The 24,667-nt window shown below is 36.1% G+C and overlaps 1 protein-coding gene across 2 annotated transcripts in view; it reads right to left on the bottom strand.

Annotated features, from left to right (window-relative positions):
- Positions 1-24,667, bottom strand: part of Remo (Remoulade) — a 338,339-nt gene that overhangs the window by 279,969 nt on the left and 33,703 nt on the right. For both annotated transcript variants that reach the window (XM_090393156.1, XM_090393157.1), the window contains exon 3: positions 10,521-10,592. In XM_090393156.1, the coding sequence (XP_090249282.1) occupies positions 10,521-10,592 (72 nt within the window). The remainder of the gene's footprint in view (positions 1-10,520; positions 10,593-24,667) is intronic.

Genomic DNA, 24,667 nt, shown 5'->3' with positions numbered 1-24,667 from the left:
AAATAATGAGACAATTATTATATCAAAACAAAGAGCTATATTTGGAATTGTCAAGCACACAGATTCAAAATAACCTCCCTCCAACTCCACACAACATTTACATCTATGATATATGTGTTTGAAGGCACAGTGGAAGTCCTGAACAGGAACCTCCTTCAGTCTCTGGGTCGTACCACACTGGATGTCCTCAATGTCGCTGAAGTGCTCACCTTTCAAAGCACACTTCATCTTTAAGAAGAAGAAAAAAGTATGCAGGAGAAAAATCTGGCGAATGGGGGGGGAAGGGGTGTGCCATCATACAGATAGATTTTGAAGCCAGAAGCTGCTCCACAGGCAGTGCACAGTGTGTGGGCGTATTGTTGCCCAACAGAAACCAATTGTAATTGTGGAACAGTTCTTTCTTGCATGTCTCATTCGAGCATAGAGAAATTGCATTACTCCTAAATAATACTGACTGTTCACTGTGGAGCCCTCAGGAACAAATCTACAGTAGATTCCTACAGAGAAAAAAAAAAAAAAAAACGACCATTGTTTTGACATGATTTTTGCAACCTGACTTTCTTCTGCTGGGGAGAAGATGTTCCATGTCATTCCATGATCTGGTGTTTCATTTCCAGATCAAACTGAAAACACCATTTTTTGCAACAAATCATGATCTTGATCAACTGTATGGATGAAATTTTAACATGCAACCCAGTGCTCTCTCTCTCTGTTCATGTGTGTCAACAAGTGCAGCACAAACCTCGAACAAATCTTCTTCTTGTGCATATCACTAAGATTAATCTGGGTGTTTCCTTACCGACACCAAGCTCCACAGTAAGTAGCCTCTGTAGTTATCAATCTCGTTACTTTACAGACACACTGTGTATGTTAATTAATCTTTTTTTTGAAATGGTCAATGTACTTCTTTGTTTTCTAACATCTTATATGGTTGTAATCCTAGTGTTTAGGCTTATACACTGATTCTCCAGCATCATATATTGTTTAAGGAAATTGACAACATATTTGTTAATAAATAAAACTATTTACTTATTATCCTATATTTCGCTGAAGTCAAATCGTCATCATCAGAAATTAATACACTTGTATTAGACACATGCACACAGGCACACTTCAGTAACAAAGATGGAAAACCCAGAGAGATGCAGGAAGACAAAGTCATGCAATTACGCCACCTATTGGCTTTGGTTAGGTATTCTTGATTGTTAGATGGACTGTCTGAGGATGAGGATTTCCCATATGAGGGGTAGTCTGATACAACCACATTTGTTTAGGTTGGGATAGTTGGTGAGAGCTGCAGCTGATTCAAGGGAAAGACTCTTGAACTTACTTTGGTGGAGTAAGGCGGCTTTTTTCCCAACGGATCCTGTGCTAGGTATCCAGGGCACAGTCTGCCAAACCTGAGCAGCCATAGTGATGAAATTGGATGTGATCTTGGTGCTCTGGATGTTGGCTATCCTAACTGTTTATCTGTAATAAGAAAGGTTGCAGCTGCAGGGTACCTGGTAAACACAAGGTCAATCCAAAGGTTGTAACTGTTCTTTGTTGGGAGGGGGGGGAGCGGATAAAGGCTGCTAGTTTTTTTTTTTTTGTGTGGTTTATAGGTGGACAAAACTTTACTATCTTGGCCACCTTTTCTGAAACACCACAAACATAAGGGAAGAGGGGAGCCCATGGCTGTACCCTCAATTTGTTTGTACAATTTTTCCTTGCCAAACAAAATAGCTAGAGTTCAGTGAACTGAAAAAGGGCTGAGATATTGGGAGGAAATTTTGTTTGGATAAGTGTCAAGGTGTCTTTAAGTGGGACATAAGGAGGAGACATCGAAACTGATCATTAAAGTCAGTGTGACAGAGTGTGAGATCTTGTATACTGGACTTAAAATGGACTGAGTTTTTTTTTTATATGTGACGAAGCCAGTAGTACAGGAATTTGAAAAGTTTGGTAATTTTCCAATAGATGGTGACACAATTCGTTCATTCATAACAGTGTCGGCACGTATCATCTTTTTCATGACCCCCTGGCAAAATTTTAGCCACGTGTGATGCGCAGTTCTCGTTTGGAAAACATTTAAAATTACTGTGTTCACATTTTTCATAAAAATGGAGAAAGACGAGTTTTGTGGAGTGATAAAACATTTTTATTTGAAGAAGTGGACGGCCGTGCAGATCAAAGCCGAGTTAGATACAGTTCATGAGGACTCTGCACCAGCATTAAAGACTATTTATTTTTGGATAAATGAGTTTAAACGTGGTCGTAAGTCCATTGAAGATGAAGCGTGCTCCGGATGCCCGACTGAGGTCACTATGAACGAAATGATTGAGAAAATCCATGGTATCTTTATAGAAGACCACTGAGTGAAAGTGCATGAGATTGCAGGCATCTCAACTAAATAAGCGTATAATATCCTGCATGAAAAATTGCACATGAAAGCGCTGTGTGCATGATGGGTGCCCCGATTGTTGACTGTTGATCAAAAACGCATGCGAAAAGACATTTCAATGCAGTGTGTGGCAATGTTTAATTGCAATTCACAGGATTTTTAGCATCGATTCATGACTATAGACAAAACTCGGATCCACCACTACATACCCGAGTCCAAGAAGCAGTCTAAACAGTGGACAATGCCTGGTGAAAGAGCACCAAAAAAAAAGCGAAAACCATTTTGTCAGCTGGGAAGGTGATGGCCACTGTTTTTTGGGATTCCCAAAGAATTATCATGATAGACTATTTGGAAAAGGGTAAGACAATAAGGAATCGATTATGCATCATTGTTGGACCATTTAAAACAAAAACTGAAGAAAAAATAGCCAAGATTGGCACACAAAAAAGTGCTCTTTCATCAAGATAATGCACCATCCCTATATCGGTCGTCACAATGGCAAAATTGCAGGAATTGAGATTTGAATTGGTTCCACATCTACCGCATTCTCCGGACTGGCCCTGTGTGACTTCTTCTTGTTCCCAAACTTAAAAATTGGGCTCGGTGGGAAAAATTTTTTTTGAACGAGAATGTCATCAAGGCTGTCAATGACTATTTTGCACAATTTGACAAATACTACTTTTTAGATGGGATGAAAAAATTTGGAAACTCGCTGGACCAAATATGTAGACCTCGATGGAGACTATGTTGAGAAATAAAGGTAATTTTTTCCAAAAAATGTGTTTAACTTATTTTTTTACCAAACTTTTCAAACAACCCTCGTAGTTTGTAAGTGGATGAGTCTATACCATCTACAATTGGACATAGAGGTGCATCCTCTTTATGGATTTTTGGAAGCCCACAAATACTGGGAGGGGAGGGGGCATCTGGAATTGTAGCATTTTAGCTTGTTGGTTATGTCTGACGGCCAGGAAGTAACATTTTTCAGTAGTCTATGGATGGTTGTAATCTGTGTGGGTGGGGTCTTATATGGTTGAAAGTGGTTTTAGTTCAGTAAATGAATTATTAATGAAGAAGAGAAACAGAATTGATCTGTGCAGTTAGCCTAGTGGCTGTGAGCTTTGCAACCATATGCTTGGGAAGGGGTGTCTTAGGTTTGATTCCTGTCAGTGATGTCAGGAGCTGAAGGATCTTCCTCAGCCATAGCCAAGTTATCCGGTCTTGGACGTGGACAGTTCACCAGTTTATCCTTGGGGTTTTCATCTCGCAAAGCAGGCCAAACCAGCCTTGAGAGCTGAACACCACAGGACATAGGATACACCTGGGCATAGGGCTGACCACCTTATCCTGTGAACGGATCGAGATCCGATGATTAATAAGCCTTCGACACCGCAAGGTAAAAGAGGGTAAAAGGAAGATGATGAGAAACAGAAATGATATATGAAAATGTCAGTTTCTATGGCTTAACAGTTCTGTGGAAAGCCTCCAGAATTCAGACCACATTTTAAGGTAAACAATCAGTTTAATAAAAAAAATAAATAATTATAACCCTACAAGTTTTGGTAGTACCCCTGACAATGTAAGTCATCAAACTTACATTGTCAGGACTACTAGCAAAAAGTTATGCACAACAAAAGACTAGAAACAATTAATTACACATATTAGATGTTATCAGAGCTTCACAACTGGTACATACAAATAAGTAACCACAATAAAAATGTTCAATTCATTACTATACGTGTGCTGCACAAACTAATAGTTTGTGCTGTCATGTTCTGTGGCATTATGTGTATTGTATCCTATGTCCATGGCAGTTAGATTTTTAATGAAAGCAGACCAAACTTGTAGGATTAAGCCTTGATTTTTATTGCATTGTGTGGATATCCACAGCAACCGTGACGCTTTCTTAAACTTTCTTGTAAAACAATTATGATTAAATATAAGGCATTTTTGTTTGTTGTCAACAAACAAAAATGCCTTATATTTAATCTTGGCATCCACAAAACTGCAATAGGCCATCCTATCTGATGGCCTATTGCAGTTTTGTGGATGCCAAACCAGATTTTAGACCATATTATGCTGTCTTCTTTTTTTTGACGTCTTTTTATGTGTTCAGACATGTGGATCTCCACTGACCTTCCTGTCTGGTCTATATAGCAAGTGTCACAAGAGCAATGAATCTCATAAACGCCTGGTTTTTTTCATGAGATGATATTGAGGTTTAAGTGGATGTAAGAATCTGGAGATTTTATGCAAAGGTAAAAAAAAAAAAAAAAAAAAAAAAAAAAGTTACTTTCATGTTGTATTCATGAAGCAACTTTGCCGCTTTGTCTCTGTAACATTCTCAATGTAAGGTACCATGACTGCATGCTTAAAATCTTGTTTAAGCAAAGGGGCTACAGGAGATATGTTAAGAATTTTGTTGATCGTTTTGGGTTCATGGCCATTGAGCGCAAGGTTCTGTCTCAGGTATTGCAGTCCTTCATTCTTTTTAATTCACATGCTGGATATTTTGTATGATCTATCTCATCATGTTTTAATCGTGCCCAATTTTGTAATGATGATAGTGTGAAGTGGCATTTGAAAATTTTTCCATTGTGGTAGGTTTTATATATATCAAGAAGGATAATCTTTTTCCTTCTTCACTTATTTCGACAAGGATATCAAGGAACACTAATTTTTTGTGATCTTTCAATTAATTAACTCATTCATTGTTCCTGACCAAATAACAAAAATACTGTCAATGCAATATAGCTAAACTGTTTGGTTTCTTCTCATAATTTTTGATTACATTCATCTCGAAATTTTCCAAAAACAAGTTGGCAAAGGCTGGAGAAATAGGAGAGAGGAACTCATGGCAAGTTCTTCTTTTTAGTTCTCAATATTTGTACTGAAAAAAAAAAAAAAAAGTATTTTCCATACAATTGTTTGAATAATCTTACTGTTTCCAATGAAGAAAGGTTTACAAATAGAAATGTCTAACCTGGTATCACCGCATATAGAAAAAAAAAAAAAAATTATAACCGAAAAATAGTTGACATTTTTTTACTCAGTAACTTGCTCACATTTTTATAACACAGTGACAACTGAGTTGGATAAAGGTAATGAGTTTACAGTGATACTGCTGGACTTATAAAGGCTTTGACAGGATACCAGATGTAATTCTAATCAGAACACAGGACATGGGACAGATATAGGGTTGGTGAGATGAGACATGGGGTGGTTGGTGAAGAGATATCAGAGAGTAGTTTATTCAGGAGTAGAGTCCAAAAGACGGTGTGTGACTAGTGGTGTGCTGCAGGGGGTTCTGTTCTTGGACTGCTACTGTTTAATTAGTTCATTAACGATATAGGAAAAGGATCTTTGAGGCACTGTTCTGGTATTTGCGATGATGCAAAGCTGGGTAGAGTAATAGTTGATGATGTCAAAATTTTGCAGGATGATTTAAACAGATTGGGCAAGGAGAATAGAAATTTCAGTTTAATGTGACAAAGAGTAAGGTTGTGCATTTTGTTGGGTGAAACGATTACCAGTTGTATACCACATTGGTGGAACTGTACTCCAGGAAATTGATGAAGCCGGAGACTTGGGAGTGTTAGTGGATAGGGAGTTAAAGTTTAGGGAGCACATAGCAAAAGTAGCTAAAGCTGCTCATCAGATCACTTGGTTACTGAAGAATACTTTGGCGAGCAGAGACAAGCAGGTTACTGTTCCTCTTTATCGAGTCTTGATAAGACCCCATTTTGACTACTGTGTGCACATCTGGGCACCAGGGTTTATTGGTGATAAGGATCCAGAGGAGAGTGATCAAGACGGTAGCAGGTCTATGGAATGAACCTAACGAAAACAAGTTGAAGATTTGTTGTCGAAGTCGAAGAACTGTTTGATAGGCAGAAAAGGGGTGATATGATAGAGACATAATTACTGAGGGGTTTTAAAAAGATTAATTCAAAGGAAATTTTTCAGAACAGGTCTGGTGGTGGGAGAACTAGGGGACCATCCATGGAACTGAGTAAGAATGTAGTTAGCAAGGGTGTTAGAACTAGGTTTATTTGCTTGGAGAGTAGCGAATGAGTGGAATAGGTGGCCAGAGTCTGTTGTGGGTACCATGACTGTGAATAAGTTCAAAGCAAAGTATGATAGATACAGCGCAAATGTTGAATAGTTCTTGACATGATGTTCAGGGCCTCCATCAATGAGTCTAAGGACTCATCGATGGAGGCCCTGAACATTAATTATTATTAATAATTAATATTTCATTCATAATTAAGAATACCTACCATACCACAAGCAGGATTTATTTAAATTTATTTTGTTAGTCTCTTGCTTATAAAATGTTATTCCTGAATTCCTTTTTAGTTTTGTTAGTTAATTTTATTTATGTAAGTTTTAAATATATTATAGACATGAAAAGCCTCTATATTAAAGTGTCATTTATTTTATTTGCTTTATTCTTTTAATAATAATATTAGAAACTGTAATGTATGTAATTTTAATATATCCAGAAGATTCTTTGTGATATCATTTGATTGGTTGTTGTGAGAAAAGATGCAAATCTCTCCTAGCGCGTGTTGGAGCGTGAACCACTATATACGAAGGGAAAAACAAGTTTGATGTGAGCCTAACCGGTGAGAACCAGTTATTGGCAGGGAAAAGGAAGGAGTGGATACGAAAACAAAAGTAAAGAAAGAATCAAATAGGGGAGTATAGAGAACGGCAGCTGGAGACTGGAGGGGAATTTTGACATGCCAAAAATGGAATTTAAGGGACCGGGAATCGCTTGGCAATTTAACTTACCTTTCTTTGAGTTGGATTTTTACCAAAACTTCCTAATGCCTAAGAGTGAAATAGTGCTAGAAATAGGTTAATACGTATAAGAAAAAGAAGAAATAGGTAGATAATTTAAACCGAGTGCATAAAGGTTATATTCTCCCGAGTCTATAAATCAGTCGCGGAAATGGAAGATTCTTTTAAGTTTGTGTTACTACAAAGTAAAAGTCAGCAAAGACTTTAAAAATTGTTGTTCAATCTCCTTAAGATATGAAGCTATATTCTGGAAAGATTACCTATACTATACTATACTTAGTGAGAAGTAACAAAAATTAATTCTGCCGAAAGTAAATTGTTCCTAGTTGCTGTATTCAGCGGGTCAAGATTTAATGTGTGATGTGCTAAGACTTTTCCCTCTTCAAGCGATAAATGCTATATTATTGAATTAGGTGTTCATTGACTGAAAGAGAATACTGAGAAGCCTATTTGTTGTAATTTAGGAATCTCGAACTTACAAGAACTAAAATTGATTGACTGAGCTTAGTGAAGTACAAATGAATGTCTGATGGTTCATGAGTTGTATTCATTCTGAATATCTTGAACTGATTTGATATTTAAATGTTTTGAAATATAACCTTGATCAGAGTAAAGTTATGATAGAAGTCCTTTGTAACAAGAAGGATAAATCCGTTAAATATAATCTTTAATTATAAAGTTTGAGCTCAGCTGAGTGGTATACTAGAATCTTAATGAGAGTTTTGTATTCGTTTAATTGTAATGTCCCTGTTGGAATGCTGTGTTATGATGTAATTTATGTGACACTGCATTAAATAATTTTGTTTGAACTGAATCTTGTATTTGCCTGATTGTTTCATTGCACCGCTCATTAAAATAACGAATCTCAGCAGGAACCCTACGTAATAAAAATAAAAACCTCGGCCTAAAATCAGCTTATGATAACCTAATACAGTTGAAGGTCGATTTATCTAAATTGCTCTTGCAATTCAGAATAAGGAGTGGCGCAGTATAATATAAATTTTCTTCATATTTGATTGATATATCAGCCTACAACTAGTTAAATACTAAAGAGAGAGAATTGTAAGACGATTAAACGTGATTGAAAAGAAGTTATGATCCAACAATAATAATGATGATCAAGTGGAGAAAGTGTGCACCCCAGTTTGATTTGATATCAAATTATTTTCCAGACTTTCTTCAATTCTAACAGAGTACAAAAAATTAAATATAGATTATGTATTAATCTATATTTTTTTTTGTACTCTGTTAGATTATGTATTAATCTATATTTAATTTTTTGTACTCTGTGCAATGTCCTGTTTACTCAATACAGTTAGAATTTTCATGTAACTTTACGATCTCCAAAACTTAAATGCTGATCCTTTTTATATACTCATTATTTGCCATAAAACTAATAGTCTAAAATGTCTGTCTTAAGATAAAATCTGGCCCTGAACATTCCTATTTGGACTGAATCTAGCTTGTTTCTTCCCAAATTTGTCTTTCACAATTGGTGTGTGCACACAGGAAACATTGGTTGTAACGTTTTTTGTTTTTTTTTAAATCAGTCAAGCAGGTAATCTCCACCTTTAGCCAATAAGTAATAGTACAGCAGAGAATTTCCATGATTTCATGCTTCTAACCCTAACCAATATTATATCTAAACGAGTGCAAGTTCCATGGTCAATTTTTCTAAGTGGTAGGGTTAAAATCTATGATTTCAGTAGGTAAATAAAACATACTATAAACAAACATAAAACTACACTACAGATTGAATCTGCTTGGAAAGAAGTCAACAGACACCATGGATGTTTGTTTCTCATAAACAGTCATAACACCCACCCTAATAAGATGTAGGACTTCCTTTCCCAGCCATAACTGCAGAAATTCAAGAGATTGCATATGACAGCAATCAATGAGAATTTTGGACAATTCTTCCTATAGGCACGTAACGAGATCTGGACTGTTCTGGGATGAGCGAGATCAAGGGATCTCTCTCAACATTCCAGTTCATCCTACAGATGTTCAATAGGGTTGAGGCAGGACTCTGGTTGGAGGCTAGTCAAGTGTGGTGATGTTCATGTCCACAAACCATGCAGTTACAGAAACAGCCTTACAACGTGATGCATTGTCATACTCAAAGAGACAATGGTCAGTTCCATAGAAACAACACAAAGTAGAAAGCATTTCGTTGTCCAGAATGTTCAGATACCTCCCAGAATTCAAAGTTTGTAGCACCACAAACAGAAGTCCGAGGTCAACCAGTTAAAACAGGACCATACCATCAAACCACCACGTCCGAATTTATAGTTGAGGTTATGAACTCCGGTAACAGACATTCACAGGAAATCTGCCACACCCACACCAATCCATCTGCTCGTGATTATTCTTTGCTTCATAGCACAAATTTCTATGATTTAACATCCCACTGTACACACTGTTTGCACCACTGAAGGCAAGATTGCATGTTGGTTCAGGTGGACTAAGGTTTTTTTTTTTTCATTTTAGCAATTTTATTATTTATTTTTACATAGTCCAGAAACACTGCTCTAGAGAGACCAAACATGGAAATTTTTCAAGACACTTCCAATAAGTAGCACGTTGGTCTCACACCAGGTGATGATATTCATCTCCCACCTAAAGACAATCATCACAAACATCCATGCCCACAAGGGGATTCGAACCCATGACCTGTTGGCTAAATATGTTAAATTCAGCCAAATTGCTGCATCATCAGTACTTTTTTTTTTATGCTTCCTCAGTGTCTCACTTATGAGATGTTTTTTTATTTGATAAAAGCAAGAGAACCACTATGCATAAGATGGCACTTCTTTTGTGGTATTCTTAATACTAAGAAGAATTAAGCACACAGTCCTCTCTCTTATTTTCATACCCTATTACACGAAAGAGAACTACGATGGTTTTATAAAAGGAATGAGGTCAAAAAACTCTGATGCCAGTCTAGTTGCCATTGCTGGATCAACAATATCGTGAGAAATATTGCAATATATGCTGACTGCACTAAAGAAATGTACTCAAGGTACTGATTGTTACTAGCTGAATTCAACACAAAAAACACGCATGTATTTTGCTGCATGTTTTTGTGCAACTGTCTGTATTGCTTGCGGAGTATCTAGCTCACCAAATAAAGATGATTATTCCATAGCTAAAGAACAAAATGGCAAAAACTAATAACCATTACTAAAATGAAATTTTTGACATCACTACACAAATCATGTGTAGTGATGTCAAAATCTGCTTACTTAAAAAAGGAGCAATTTCAGAAATATATATATATATATATATATATATAAGGAAAAATCTACCTGTCAAAGTTTCATATACTCACAGCTTTTCTAGTAATGTCAGATTTGTAAAAGCACTATCCTGAATTTCCGTGATTTGATTTCTTGATAAGTCACTAAAATATTACATAGAAAAGTATATGATATACATGATAAGTTAATTTTTTTTAAAAATACACACAATATTATGAAAAATTTATTTTAGAATAAAGAACTAGAAATATTTATGCCAAAAAGCATGATAGAAACAACCACATATGAATAACTTCAATTCATAATTGAAGTTATGAATTGAATTTATCTGCAAAAATCCTCAGAAGTAAATTATTTCTTTACTGCAGCTTTACCTTTCTCCTTATATATTACTACTTATTTTTCTGTTATAAAGTTGCTTTTTAAGGGGGAGGAAGAATATTTCCTCCTCCCCCCTCTTAAATTTGTTTCCTTATATTTGTAGTCAATCTATGTGGTACTTCAGCTTTAACCAATGAATTTTGTGATAAACAGAAAAAACAGTCGAAAAACCAGATTTACCAATTTGGATAAGACATAATTCTTCATAGTTCTCTTAATTACTGTTGATCAATATGTTTGGCCATTACAATACATTCATGAGCAGAGCATCAGAAAAACACCTGCATGCGATAGAGAGGGGGGGGGGGTCATGCTGATTCTTAGTAGCACAGATCAGAAGGAAAAAAAAGATTTAAAGGTACTTTTTCAATTAACATTTGTTTATTTCATTTGTTGATTCACTTTTTCACTTTAAAGTGGTGGTTCAACAGAATTACAGTATAATGATTTATGGTTGAGAAATCATTATTTAAATTACACACTGCTATTTTACCCAGGTTGTACTTAAAAGCTGTTTATAATACTTGTCTTCATGTTAACATCATTTCCCAGAGAGCAAATAATAAAAAAAAAAGATGATGTCACCCTAAAACAAATAAAGTGATTAATGATAATGCAAAACTCAGTAACTATACATCAAATATGCAAAAGGCATATACTTAAAGCAATGTAAAGATATCTAACCGCACATTTTTCAAGTTCATTCTACAAGCTGGTCATCTAACTTATCATGTGTTAACCAGCTAGATGCTAATCAACCTACCAAATCTCAACAGTATTGATGGTATACAAATCTCAAAAATATGGAAGGCCCATATATATAAATATATAAATAACACCCTAAGTCCAACAATTTCACATTCCAGATCTCCAATTACCTTAAAATAACACTCTAGATAATTTAACTCAACAGCCACTGATGTAATTTTAAATATATCAGGATCTTTATTTTATTATCATGAGAGATCAGGCTAGGCTCAATAGCTGGCCAAAACATTATTGCTGTTATACACTGTGGTGAATAACAGCAATAATGTTATACACTGTGGTGAATTGTGATGTAGCTTATGTCTCTTTCTGTGTGTAGCTTCTATATACAAGTAGTCTAGTCACAAAAATACTTTGCATGCAAAATATGTTTGCTTATACTTGGATAAAGGATTAACAAGAATATAATTACTTGGCATCTTTAATTTATAACCAAGTGAAAAAAATTTCTGCAGTTCTCTAATCCAGACTATTTTAATAAGGTGTTATATCTTTTCACTACTTGTATATAAATATATAACTTTGCATTAATTCAACTGTGGCCTGGCTCCTAGATTTCACATATGTAGTTTTCTGTGAATGTAGGATCTGCTGAAGTGATCCTAATCACTGCATTCAATTAGATGCTTGTCCATGGTATAGCATAGCCTCTACTGACAAGCACTTTATCATTACCCTTCAGTGGATGCCTTTCCCTGGGAGATGAGCAGTTCCAGTTGGTGTTTGTGGAGGTTGATACCCGCTTGGTGGTGAGTTTTTGTCTGCCACTGGGTGGAGATGAAGCTTCTGTGGGTTTTGTCTAGTGGCAGAACCACTGCTGAGATTAATGGAGTGTAATGAATTATAAGATCATTTGGGTTACTCACTGAGGTCAGAGTGATCTGAAGTTTGCACGAAAAGATCCTTTACTTATACAAAGGTCTGAGTGTTGGCTCTTCCCATAATGCATATCATTATACACACCTCAATAGATGCATGCCTTGTAATATGGGATACTAAGACAATTAATGTGAAGTCATTAGCTTCTACATACAAGTAGCTTAGTCGTGAAGATAATTTGCATGCAAACTTTGTGTGCTTTCTTCTTGGTGTATTTAATTTAACTTATATGAAGATCAAAATGTTTGTATATCTGAGTCCACAGTAGAGATTTCAGCAATACATAAATAGATAACTATAGGTTAACACATATATACACACAAGTCAAGGAAAGCAGTGTCTACATCTAGTAAGATTACAACAATCATTATTATACTAATACTTAAAGAGTTAGAAAGGAATTATTATACAGCATCAATGCATAAAATTTAATTTCAGCATTATTATGGTATTTACATATTAACAAAATTACAGCAGGGTGATACAAATATACAAGATCAAGGCCTATGGTAATACATAATTGGTCAGATTTAACCAAATGAATAATATGTATGTATATGCCTCTCTCAACTTTGATTACATTTTTCTTCTCATTATAATACTCATTTTTATTCTTCTCAAAACTAAATGGTGATCTCTCTCTCTCTTTATTTCAAATCTCCTGCATATATGCTTGTATCATGAACTAGTATGAAAATACAGCATTGTTATCATATAACATAATCAATAAGACCTTTCTTATTTCTTCTTTCCATGTGAATTTATGCATGTTTATGTTGGAACACAGTGTTAATAATGATTGGTCCATGCCTTATACAGAAATTCAGCAGATACTTAATCCTTATTACTGTCATATCCCAGAGTTGTTACAATTCAAAAATGTCCATAAATCAAAACACTGTGTTGAAGTTTGAAATAATAAAAAAAATTGAATGGTATAAAAACTGGTTTATTGAATGAGTTCGTGTGATGCAATGCCATCTGTTGTTGGTTGGGCATAGTACTGTGTCATATCTGTATGTATTACTACATTTGATGAGACTGGGTTGATGTTAATGGAAGAAAGAGATTTTTAGTAGATGTTGATGGTGCTGATTTTTCGAAGTACCTGTCTAAGGCAGTATGTGAGCTAGATCATCTATCCAACCATGAAGGGTTTCTTCATGTATATCAGTAATAAGGTTATCCCTTTTCTTAATTAAAGTAGTGTTCACTGGAGAAGCACTTTTAACCTCGGGAAAAAAAATTCTGTTTGTTTTTAATCATAGTGTTGATGAAAGCTTAGTCTTTGGTCTAGCTCAAATTGTGATACACATTCTTCACTAAGTTTAATCATTTTAATCTTTGAATCTAATGTAATAGTCTCATGACTTTTCTTTTCAGTTTTATCTGCCATTATATTAAGTTAACTCTGAAGTAAATAACTTTGGGGTAAGTGGCAATTCAAAACTATCCATAAGTTGGGGGTATGCTTGTATTAGCTTTGTTCTTCTCTCTCTCTTTCCAAATTTCCCCAAGCATTTCTACATGTCTGGGATTTATTTCCTAATTAGGTCTCAAACAAGAACCATTTTCTCCTTTATAATAGCTGTTCTCTCTAATGATGCAAAACATTTACACCTACTTCTTTCCTAACACAATCTTCTGTAAAACCATATAAAAAACTTGACTGTTGAATTTTGAATTCCGTAATATGTGCACATTACATTGCTTTACTTGAAATTTCCTGCCATTTAAGATTATTTTTGTTTTTCACTTGGAATACTACAACTATTTGCTCTTTTCCCTGATCATTGTCATTACTGCCTGAAAAGGACAGCCTATAATAGTTATCCAGAAGTATATCACCTGTTTTAGTCTTCATTTTGTAACACTCAAGTTAATCAGGTCAACATTGTATTTCTGAAATTCCTCTGCTAGTTCCACTTGTTTTCCACTGATGATTCTTATGACAGTGCTTATCTTAACTCCTACTAATTTTTCAATTTACCTCAGACAACATCTAAGTCAGCATGGCATTTCATCATGTTGTATCATCATATCTATTATTAAAGCCAATGTATAATAATGTTTGCTCAAAAAAGTACAAAACTGCTAGCCCATCCTCATTTGTTCAATGTTTAGGTGAATACCTAAAAATGGGCATGCTACAAGAAGGCTGGCTGGTTGGTTTATTGATTTATGGTTGATGAGGCACCCATGAAACAAATGAGTGTGTGAATAAACAAAAAAATACTGAATCTAGTCTCTCAGGCAACAATATTAAATAAGGTAGTCATTTCAGGATGTAAAGGTGGTTGGGACCTAAGGGGATGCTACAGTTTCTATATAAGAATGCTAAAAGCATCAGGGAAAAAGAAAGAGGAATTTTTTGGTATTGGTTAAAGTAACCAAAAGTTACAGGCATCAGTGAGACCTGGCTAACAGCAGATAATGTAGTTACAGGAATAGAATGTGATGTATTTAGTATCTTCAAGGAGGATGGCATAGACAGGACAGGGGATGGGGCACTACTGATGACAGTGGATGAACTGCAGCCAACAAGAGTAGGAGTCAGTCAGATAAATGGCAGTTCTTTGGAGTCAATCTGGTGTAAGATTGAGGCCAATATAAAGCTGGATGATGCTATAGGCACTTGAGATGGGTGTGGGGTGCCAAGTATGATGTGGAAGACATCATCAATGAGAACCTTTTCTTTAATGTTACACGGTGACATTAAAGTTAAGGATTATCATAATGTGTGGAAATTTAATGAACAAGTGGTGTAATCATAACTGTAAGCTAAAGATTTGCGTTTCTTTTTTGATTAACTGGCTGGCAGTTTTAAAAAAGATGTAGAGACATTAATGTTATTCGTAAATGAATCAAGCCAAAATGGAAATTCATCTCAGCAAAAGCACTAAGAATTTACAACCGTATATGAAGAAAGTAATGCTCAAAAGAGCAGATTCAAACTACTCACAAAAACTTAGCATTTGCTCAAAATCAGGATCTAAATTTAAAATTGGAACTTGTCGGTTATCTAAATCCAGATATTTGGGATGTCCATGAGACGATTACTGGCAATGCAGCTAAACATACAATGGAAACAAAGTAAAACTTATGGCCAAATTTCTTAGATTTGCAACAGTGACAAGATTTAAACAGCCAATGGACAAATTTAAATTTCTCACCATTGAAAACAGCCAACTACTAAGAGAGAGAAGATAATACCAACGAACCATAAATAGGTGATAATAGGAGCAACTAACTGCCCTCGATGAACAGTCGTGCGATTAATCAAGCCCTGCTCTTTGGATCTAAGTTTGTGGTAGCAAATTATAGACCAATCAGTATCTACAGTGTGGTAGTAAAAGTGCTAGAAAAGTTGGTCAAAAAGAGAATTAAGGAAATGGGTGGATAAGAATATGATACTCTATGAAACACAGCATGACTTTGTGAAGGGTCGGCCATGCCTTAGTAATCTACTAACTTTTTTATAATGGAGTGACAGCTGGGTTGGATAAAGGGAATGGCTACACAATGATAACTGCTGGATTTTGCAAAGGCATTTGACAGGATACTGCATAAACTCTGTTAAGCAAACTGCAACAAATGGGGATGGATATGAAGCTGATGATATGGATAAAAAGGGTGGATGATGGAGAGATACCAAAAAGTAGTATATGGAGCAGCAGAATCCAGGAGGATAAAAAGGGTGGATGATGGAGAGATAGCAAAAAGTAGTATATGGAGCAGCAGAATCCAGGACGATAAAAAGGGTGGATGATGGAGAGATACCAAAAAGTAGTATATGGAGCAGAAGAATCCAGGAGAATGCAAATGGCTAGTATTCTGACACAGGGCTCTGCGCTAGGATCACTGCACTGCTGTTTAATTTGTACATAAATGATATAGGAAATAATATAAAGGGAGATATTCCATTGTTTGCTGATGATGCATAGTTGGGTAGGGTAATAGTTAATCAAGTGATATAGAGAGGTTGCAGGATGATTTAAATAAGCTGACAGTATGGACAAAACACGATGTGTGTCAATTGAAGTAAAGTGTCAATTATGCATTTCAGGATACAAAGATTACAAACTGTACCACATTGAGGGAACTTTGTACTCCAGGAAATTAATGAAACCAGGAATTTTGGGAGTCCCCTGTATTTGGGCCAGGGAATAAGAACAGCCCCCCCCACCCACTGTAGCCAATGCATGTCATACGAGGTGACAAAAATGGTACCCAGTGTCTGTGGATATAGCTGGGTCACCCTGTCTCTGGGGGTCATAAATATGGAGACCTGTTTCTCCAGGTTGGGGGCTGGGCATGGGACTGATGAACCCACCCTGAAAGGAAAAAAAAACCACTTGTTGCAAAATTTAAAGAAATAACTGCTAGATGAACTAAATGGTGACAAAATGGCAAATATCTTAAGGATTTGAGAATTGGAATGTACTTTCTCTTTACTGATCTGGAGCTTTAAAAGGCTGCTGGAGCAATTGGATAAATACAAGAAATTAGATGGACAGGAGAGGGGATTATGGAAAAGAAAAATCATATTTTTTATAGCTGCCAAAAGCAAGATCACATGTTTGGAACAGGCTAGTAAACAAGGGGATAAAATACATTATCATGGAGTTCAAACAAAGCAAACTCACCTCAAATGTGTAGGTTACGAATTAAAGGATAGTTTTTTTTAACTACAGTTTTATCTGTGTACATGCTCCAACTGAAGAAAAGAATAATGCTGAAAAAGATTGGTTTTATGATGAATTAGATAAGATCTATGGGGAATGTCCAAAGAGGGATGTAAAAATTATTAGTAGTAGTAGTACGGGCAACTCCAAGAAGTCCTTAGACTCATCGAGGGAGGCCCTGAACATCATGTCCATCACAACTATTCGACATTCACACAGTATCTATCATACTTCGCCTTGAACTCATCTACAGTCATGGCACCCACAACAGACCCTGGCAGCTTATTCCACTCATTCACTACTCTCCAACTCTCCAAGTAAAAAACCTAGCTCTAACACCCTTGCTAACCACACTCTTGATCAGCTTCCATGGATGGCCCCTAGTCCTCCCACCACCAGTCCTATTCTCAAAAATATCTTCTGAATTAATCTTACAGAAACCCTTCAGTAATTTGAATGTCTCAATCATATCACCCCTTTCCCCCCTATCGACCAATTTCTGCACCTTCTGTTCTAATAAGGTTCATTCCATAGACCTGCAATTATCTCGGTTACTCATCTCTGTCCCTCTCCACCTCCTCCCTATCAAGAAAAAACCCTGGCGCCCTAGGTGGGGCCTTATCACGGCTCGATATAGAAGAACAATAACTGTTTGTCTCTGCTCGTCAAAGTATTTTTCAGCAACCAAATCATTTGATGAGCTGATTTAGCCACTTTTGCGATGTGCACCCTAAACTTCAACTCCCTATCCACCAACACTTCCAAATCCCTGGCCTCGTTCTTCACCCAGCTTTTCTTCCACAATTCTTCTCAATCGTTTCTTAAGTATACTTGCATAGATCTTGCCAGGAACACTTAGTAGAGAAATACCTCTGTAATTCTCACATTCAGTTTTATTTCCCTTTTTATATATGGGTACTATGAGAGCTCTACTCCAATCATCGGGAATTCGTCCCTCTGTCCAGGCTTTCTGAACTATGCAGTGCAGCCACTGTAAGACTTTTATACCACCATACTTCAACATTTCTGGTCAAATATCATCTACTCCTGCTGCCTATCCACATTTTAAGCCTTTGATGGCTTTTTCTACTTCAAGTATGGATATGTATTCCTGATTACATGCCTGGTCAGTGTTTTTTTACCACTGTGCTGTCATCACTGCTTGTTTCATTTAGCAGTTTTTCAAAGTAATTACTCCATACTGCAAGGATATCTTTTTCTTCCGTTTTCATGTCACCTTTATAGTTCGCCCACTGATTAGAGGTCCCTCGACACTTCTGCGCATGTCAGAAAAAGGAGAATCCATTCCGATAATAGGGTAATTAGTCTGTCTTCTGGGAAGTAATAATAAACAAACTGAGTTTGTTTATTATTACAGGTCGGAAAATTTAGCTTTTCTTTTACGAACATTGCTGTTTTTAAAATGTAACTATTTTGCTTGTATAACAGTTGGAAAAATGTACATAGAGTGTTAATAAAATTAAAAAAGGTATAGCATAAAACAAAAATGTAACTAAGTTTATTTTTAAGAAAGTTTTCTATAAAAAAAAAATAATTATACAGAAAAACAGAAATTATTTCAAATGAACTTAATATTCTAAACTTACAGTTGAGAGAACTGAGACACTTTAATGTCCTAAACTGATTAATTATTTATGACTTGTTGTGACTTCTTATAACGTCTACATCAAAATCATTCAAAGCTACGGTTTCGATAGTTTTCTTTCTCTGGCGCTTTTTTTTAGGAGATTTAAATTTTGGCTTACCTTCACCTTTTGATTCCCTACGAATTCTTTTAACAGTCAACCCCGATACGCCCGCAATTGCACTTGCACGTTTTATGACTTGAGAAAGGGGAACAAGAAGACGGCCTTCTGACGATTCTTTTTTGCAGAATGTCAGCACATTATTCAATGTTCTTTTGCAAGAGCTACTGAAACGTGTAACAATAGAACTTGTTGACTGTACTGGATCCATCATACAAATTAATAATAAAAAAATAATGCAAAAAAGGAACAACAAAAATCAAGCTAGTACTAGTACAGCGACAGACAAGAAAACACGTGATTTCGCATGTTGGCGACCAATTCGTACATCCTTCATTTCTTTCTCTCCTTCAGCATTAATCGACTATTCTTGGCACCAAAGAAGGGATATATAAATGGTGGGTGAACTATATCATCTCTAACTCCTTTTACAGCACTCTTTCCTCCATTCCTAAACCTCCAGAATATTTTGCCACCTTCTTGATATTTATTTTCTATATTCTTGTCAAAGTCCTCCCATGACTTTTGTTTAGCTAGTTTAACACAGTGTTTATAAACACATTTGTCTCTGTATTCGATAAGAGAAAATACTGACTTATTTGCCAGGAACTTTTGATATGCTTTCTTCTTTTCCTTCACTGCCTCTTTAACTTCCTGTGTCCACCATGGAGTTCTAATTTTTCTATCCTTGCAGACAACTTCACCACATGCCTCTCTAGCTGAATCAATCAGGGCTTTCTTCAAGGCTTGCCACTGAATCTCCAAGGTTTGATTCCTGTTCTCAAACTCTTTCATTCATTCTTCAATAATCTTTGTGTATTTTAGTCTACAGTTCACATCTGAGAGCTGCTCAACTTTTATTCGCTTTAAAACTTTCTTACGTGTTATTCTTTTCAATATGAAATTCAATTTTATCCTGCTCAAGACTAAATAGTGATCACTTCCAATTTCAAATTCTCTGTACACTCTGGTGTCCTGCACCAGGGAGAAAACATCACTATCAACAATAATATAGTCAATGAGACTTTTCTTATTCCTTGCCTCTTCTCTCCATGTGAATTTGTGCACATTTTTATGTTGGAACATGGTGTTAGTAATAACCAGTCCATGTCCTGAGCAGAAATCCAACAGATATTTGCCATTATTATTAGCTTTGCTCTTTTCTCCAAATTTTCCCAATATATTTTTGTATGTCTGACAATCATTTCCTACTCTGCTATTTAGATCCCCAACAAGGACCAACTTTTCCTTTTTCATTGTGTCCGTTGCTTTTTGTAAAGCATCAAAAAATTCCTCCACTTCTACCATAGTAGAACCTTCTGTGGGATCATAGGCACAAATAAGTCTCATTGTCCAGTTCCCCCATTCTCATATTTGCCCACATTACTCTACTTGAGACTGACTGCCATTGAAGAAGATTAGCCTCGTATTTTGTGTTGAATACTATGGCTACTTTTTCTTTTCCTTGATTGTCATTGCCTGAATATAACATTTTGTATTTATTGCTCAGAAAGATCTCACTAGTTTGTCTTTTTTTGTTTCAGTCACCCCTATTTTGTTGATCTGGTACTTATCTAATTAATACTCAGCTAGCTCCATTTCTTTGTCATTCAGGCTTCTTATGTTGATAGTACCAATCTTTAACTCTGGTGATGTTGGGTTGGGGTGTTTTTTCAGATTTGTTCCAGTAGCTGACTTATCGTTGTTCGCCCTGGTTCCCTGGAGAAAACAATGGGAACCTTGTTTAACCGGGTGACGTCCCAGCCATCATGAAATTTTGTCATGTTGTACCATCATTTTTTATTTTGGTTTAACCAATAAGAATACAATTTGGTCAGCTAAATCCCAAATTGCCAGCCCATCCTCGTTCGTTCAGTATCCAAGTAGATACCCAACAGGGTGCACCACGAGACGGTGAGGATTGGACATTAGGTCAGAAGCCCTGGTCGGTTCTCCGCATTCTTTATCTTTTCATAAAACCTTTCAATTTTCATCAGGATAGTCTGACTGTTATGGTCTTCAAGTTAAGAATAATAATTCTGTCTGAAATATGCCAGAATGCTTTAAAGATTATGAAGCCTAACTGAGAAAGGTGTGGTATATACAGGTGTGGAAAGCAGCTGGAATATACTGTTAGTGCTGGTAGAATGGCCTCAAACACACGTTGATTGTTAAGTTTATACACAAATGTAAGGAGTATTCGAAACAAGAGAGCCGAGTTTGTTGCGTTGATTGAGACAGTATGCCCAAAAATAATTGGAATAAGTGAAATTTGGTTGTCTCAGGAGGATGTGATGTTGGGAATAGATTTAGAAAGATATATAATTTTCCAGAAGGATAGAAATATGAAAAGAGGAGGGGCAGTGCTTTTAATGATTGCTGATGAATTGTGTCTGCAAAGTGTGGAAGCTGATAGTGTATGCACAGATTTTAAATCTGGGTGGTGTGAAGTTGAAATAAACAGGTTAGTATATCGGATAGGAAGCTGTTATAGACAAGGGAATGCAGAGAATACTGATTGTGAAATGTTTGGGCAAATTAGATGGACATGTAAAAAGAAGGTGTTCCTGATGTGAGACTTTAATTCCAGGAATATAGACTGGAAGGAGGAGATAGCGTATGAGAACAAGGAGAGCGAGTTTGTGGAATTTTTCTGAGAGATAAGTACAGGAATACCCCGATTCTCGAGGTTTCGATTATCGCGATTCTCGATTTATCGCGGTTTATAATTTGATACCAAAATTCCAAATATTGCGCTCCAAATTCAAATTATCGCAGCCGTGAGATGTAGTCCACTACATATGCAACCAGTTCGAGTCGCCACTCTCCAGGTATCACTCTCTTGTAGCGCTTTGTTTTTATCCGACGGCACCTGCTCACCACTCACCAGTAACTGTCTGCCTTTGCCTGAAGTACATGTGGATGTTTATTTCTCTTCTTATTTACCCCTACAATGAATGCTAAAAGAAACGAGGATGATATCAAGTCAACAGCTATCAAGAAGAAACGTAGAGTGATCAGTTAAAGAAGATAAGTATGAAGCAGGCATAACCAAAGCCAAAATTGCAAGAGAGTATGGTCTAAATGAATCAACTGTTCGCCATATTTTAGACCATGCTGCAGACTATAAGCAACTAGGACAAAGTGCATCGACCTCGTCTGGGTCCCAAACTACGAGAAACAGAAGTCATCTTATGATTGAAAGTGAAACACTATTGTCAGTGTGGATAGAAGATTGTAACCAAAAGAGAACTCCTCTTAGTCAAATGACTGTAAAAACAAAAGCATTGAATTTGTTTGAAACTTTAAAAAGAAAACAATTAGAAAACGAAAATGGTTTGGCATCAGTAGTGGAAGAAACTTTCTCTGCAAGTTCAGGGTGGTTTGATCAGTTCAAAAACCAATCGAGCATTCATAGTGTTCATGTACAAGGTGAAATTGCAGCAGCAGCAGCTAATTTTCCTGGTGAATTCCAACAGATCATTGAAAAAGGAAATTATACCGATGATCAGATAAATGCTGACGAAACAGGCTTATTATGGAAAAAAATGCCCACTAAAACATTTTCAGCAAAAATGAAAAATCACAGCCTGGCTACAAGGTTTTGAAGGAGCGTGTAACACTTTTACTATGTGGCAATGCTTCTGGAGATTACAAGATGAAGCCTCTCTTTATTTATCGTTCACAAAATCCTTGCCTGCCTAGAAGTTTAGATAAAAATTTGCTCCCTGTTCATGAGATTCAATAGAAAAAGCTTGGATGACAAAAACTATTTTTGAGGATTGGTTTAAAAACTGTTTTTGTCCTGAAGCTGAAAGGTACGGTAAGTCATTAAATCTTGATTTTAAAATCTTGTTGATATTAGATAATGCACCAAGTCATCCAACAGCACTGAATGATTTGTGCGAAAATGTAAGTTATTTATTTACCACCTAATACCACTTCCATCATCCAGCCAATGGATCAAGGTGTAATCGCATCCTTTAATGCATATTACCTACGAAGAACTTTTTCACAAGCAATAGAAAAGATTACAGATGAAGCTATGACTTTGACAGAATTCTGGAAGGCATTCGATATCAAAAATTGCATTGAGAATGTCAAGGAAGCATGGAGTGAAGTAACGTCTAGCAACCTGAGAGCAGCATGGCAAAAGATTATTCCTCATTGTGCAAATGATTTTAAAGGATTTGAAAATGAAGTAACCCGTGTTATCAATGACATAACTAAGCTTGGCTTCGATCTAGGACTAAAAGAAATTGAAAAAGGTGATGTTCAGGACCTGCTTCAGTAACATGATAAGGAGCTGGATGATGAAGACCTAATTAACCTCGAGAGAGAGAATGTGCTTACAACTCAAATTGATGATAATGATGAACAAATTGACGTGCCATCAAAAGAATTTACCCTCAAAGAAATGGACGGAATGTTCAGAATTGCTGAAAATTTTAAAGAAAAAAAATCTTCAATGGCAATCCTAATCTCGAGCGATCAATGAAAGTTCGTTAGGAAATTGAAAATTCCATCTGTTGCTACCGAGTTTTATATGAAGAAAAAAGAAAGAAAAAATTCCACCAGACAACTCTACACCAATTTTTATCCAAGAAAGAATAATTGTATGTAATCCTTATATATAAATAAAGATTAAAGAATAATCTTGTTTTTCTAAATGAACCTTCATTTTTTTACTTAACACGTTCAACACTTTTCTTTTTTACTTCATATATAAAATTAAAGAGATTTGAAAAATCCTTGGCACCTATTTTACACGCATTATTTATCCCAATTATCGTGGATTCAATTATTGCAGTATTTTTCATGGCAACAATAACTGCGGTAATCGAGGTATTCCTGTATCTTGAGCAGCATGTGATTGAAGCAACTAGAGGTGTTAATGTTTTGGATTTGGTAATAACTAGATGTAATTGCCAATGAAGTATCGACACTGCTGCTGGTTGGTGAAAGTGATCATGAAGTACTTGTCTGGGAAGTGATGAAACAAGAAAAGGTCACTGACAAAAATAAATACAAGTGGAAGTATAAAGCAGGTGATTATAGGAAGCCATGTAGTCAGTTAGCATCAATATGTTGGGTAGATGAGCTCAGCAGAAAAGATGTTGACAATGCATGGAAACTCACAAGGCAGTATCTAACAAAAGCAATGTATGACTGCATACCAAGGGCTAAGCAAGTAAATAGAGTAGGAATAAAATGGATGAACAGTGAAATCAAGCAAGCTGGAAAAGAAAATGTTATGGAGGAGGTACAAAACAGTTGGTGGTGATCAGATCCATGAAGCGTATAAAGTGCAGGTTAGAAAGATGACGAGCATGATAAAGAAAAGGTACAGTATGAGAAGAGTTTGGCTGGTCAGGTCAAGGTTAACTCAAGGGAATTTTTCCCCTACATGGCAAGCAAGAGGAAGAATAATTAGGGCAGATTAACACTGATGGATAGTCGTGGCAAAAGACTAACAGCTGCAAAGAATATAGAAGATTTATTGAAAGAGCACTTTATCAGCATATATCATACTGGTGTAAATGATGTGCAGTGCAATATATAGAAGAGAGGCAAGTATTAGGAGAACCGGAAGTGAAAGAAACAGAGGTATATCAGATGTTGGTTGGGTTAAATGTGAATAAGGATGTGTCCTTGACATGGTTACTTTCATTAAATAACCAGGTCAAGGGTTATTATAAATAATCAGGTCAAGGCCTTATGCTTTTCTTGCAGTGGGTA

The sequence above is a fragment of the Typopeltis vanoorti genome, chromosome 5 (genome assembly GCF_054136105.1).
Source record: "Typopeltis vanoorti isolate ZY-2024b chromosome 5, IOZ_Tvanoo_1.0, whole genome shotgun sequence".
Taxonomy (NCBI): domain Eukaryota; kingdom Metazoa; phylum Arthropoda; class Arachnida; order Uropygi; family Thelyphonidae; genus Typopeltis; species Typopeltis vanoorti.
The sequence above is the reverse complement of the archived record's forward strand: the minus strand, read 5'-3'. Positions and strand labels throughout refer to the sequence as shown.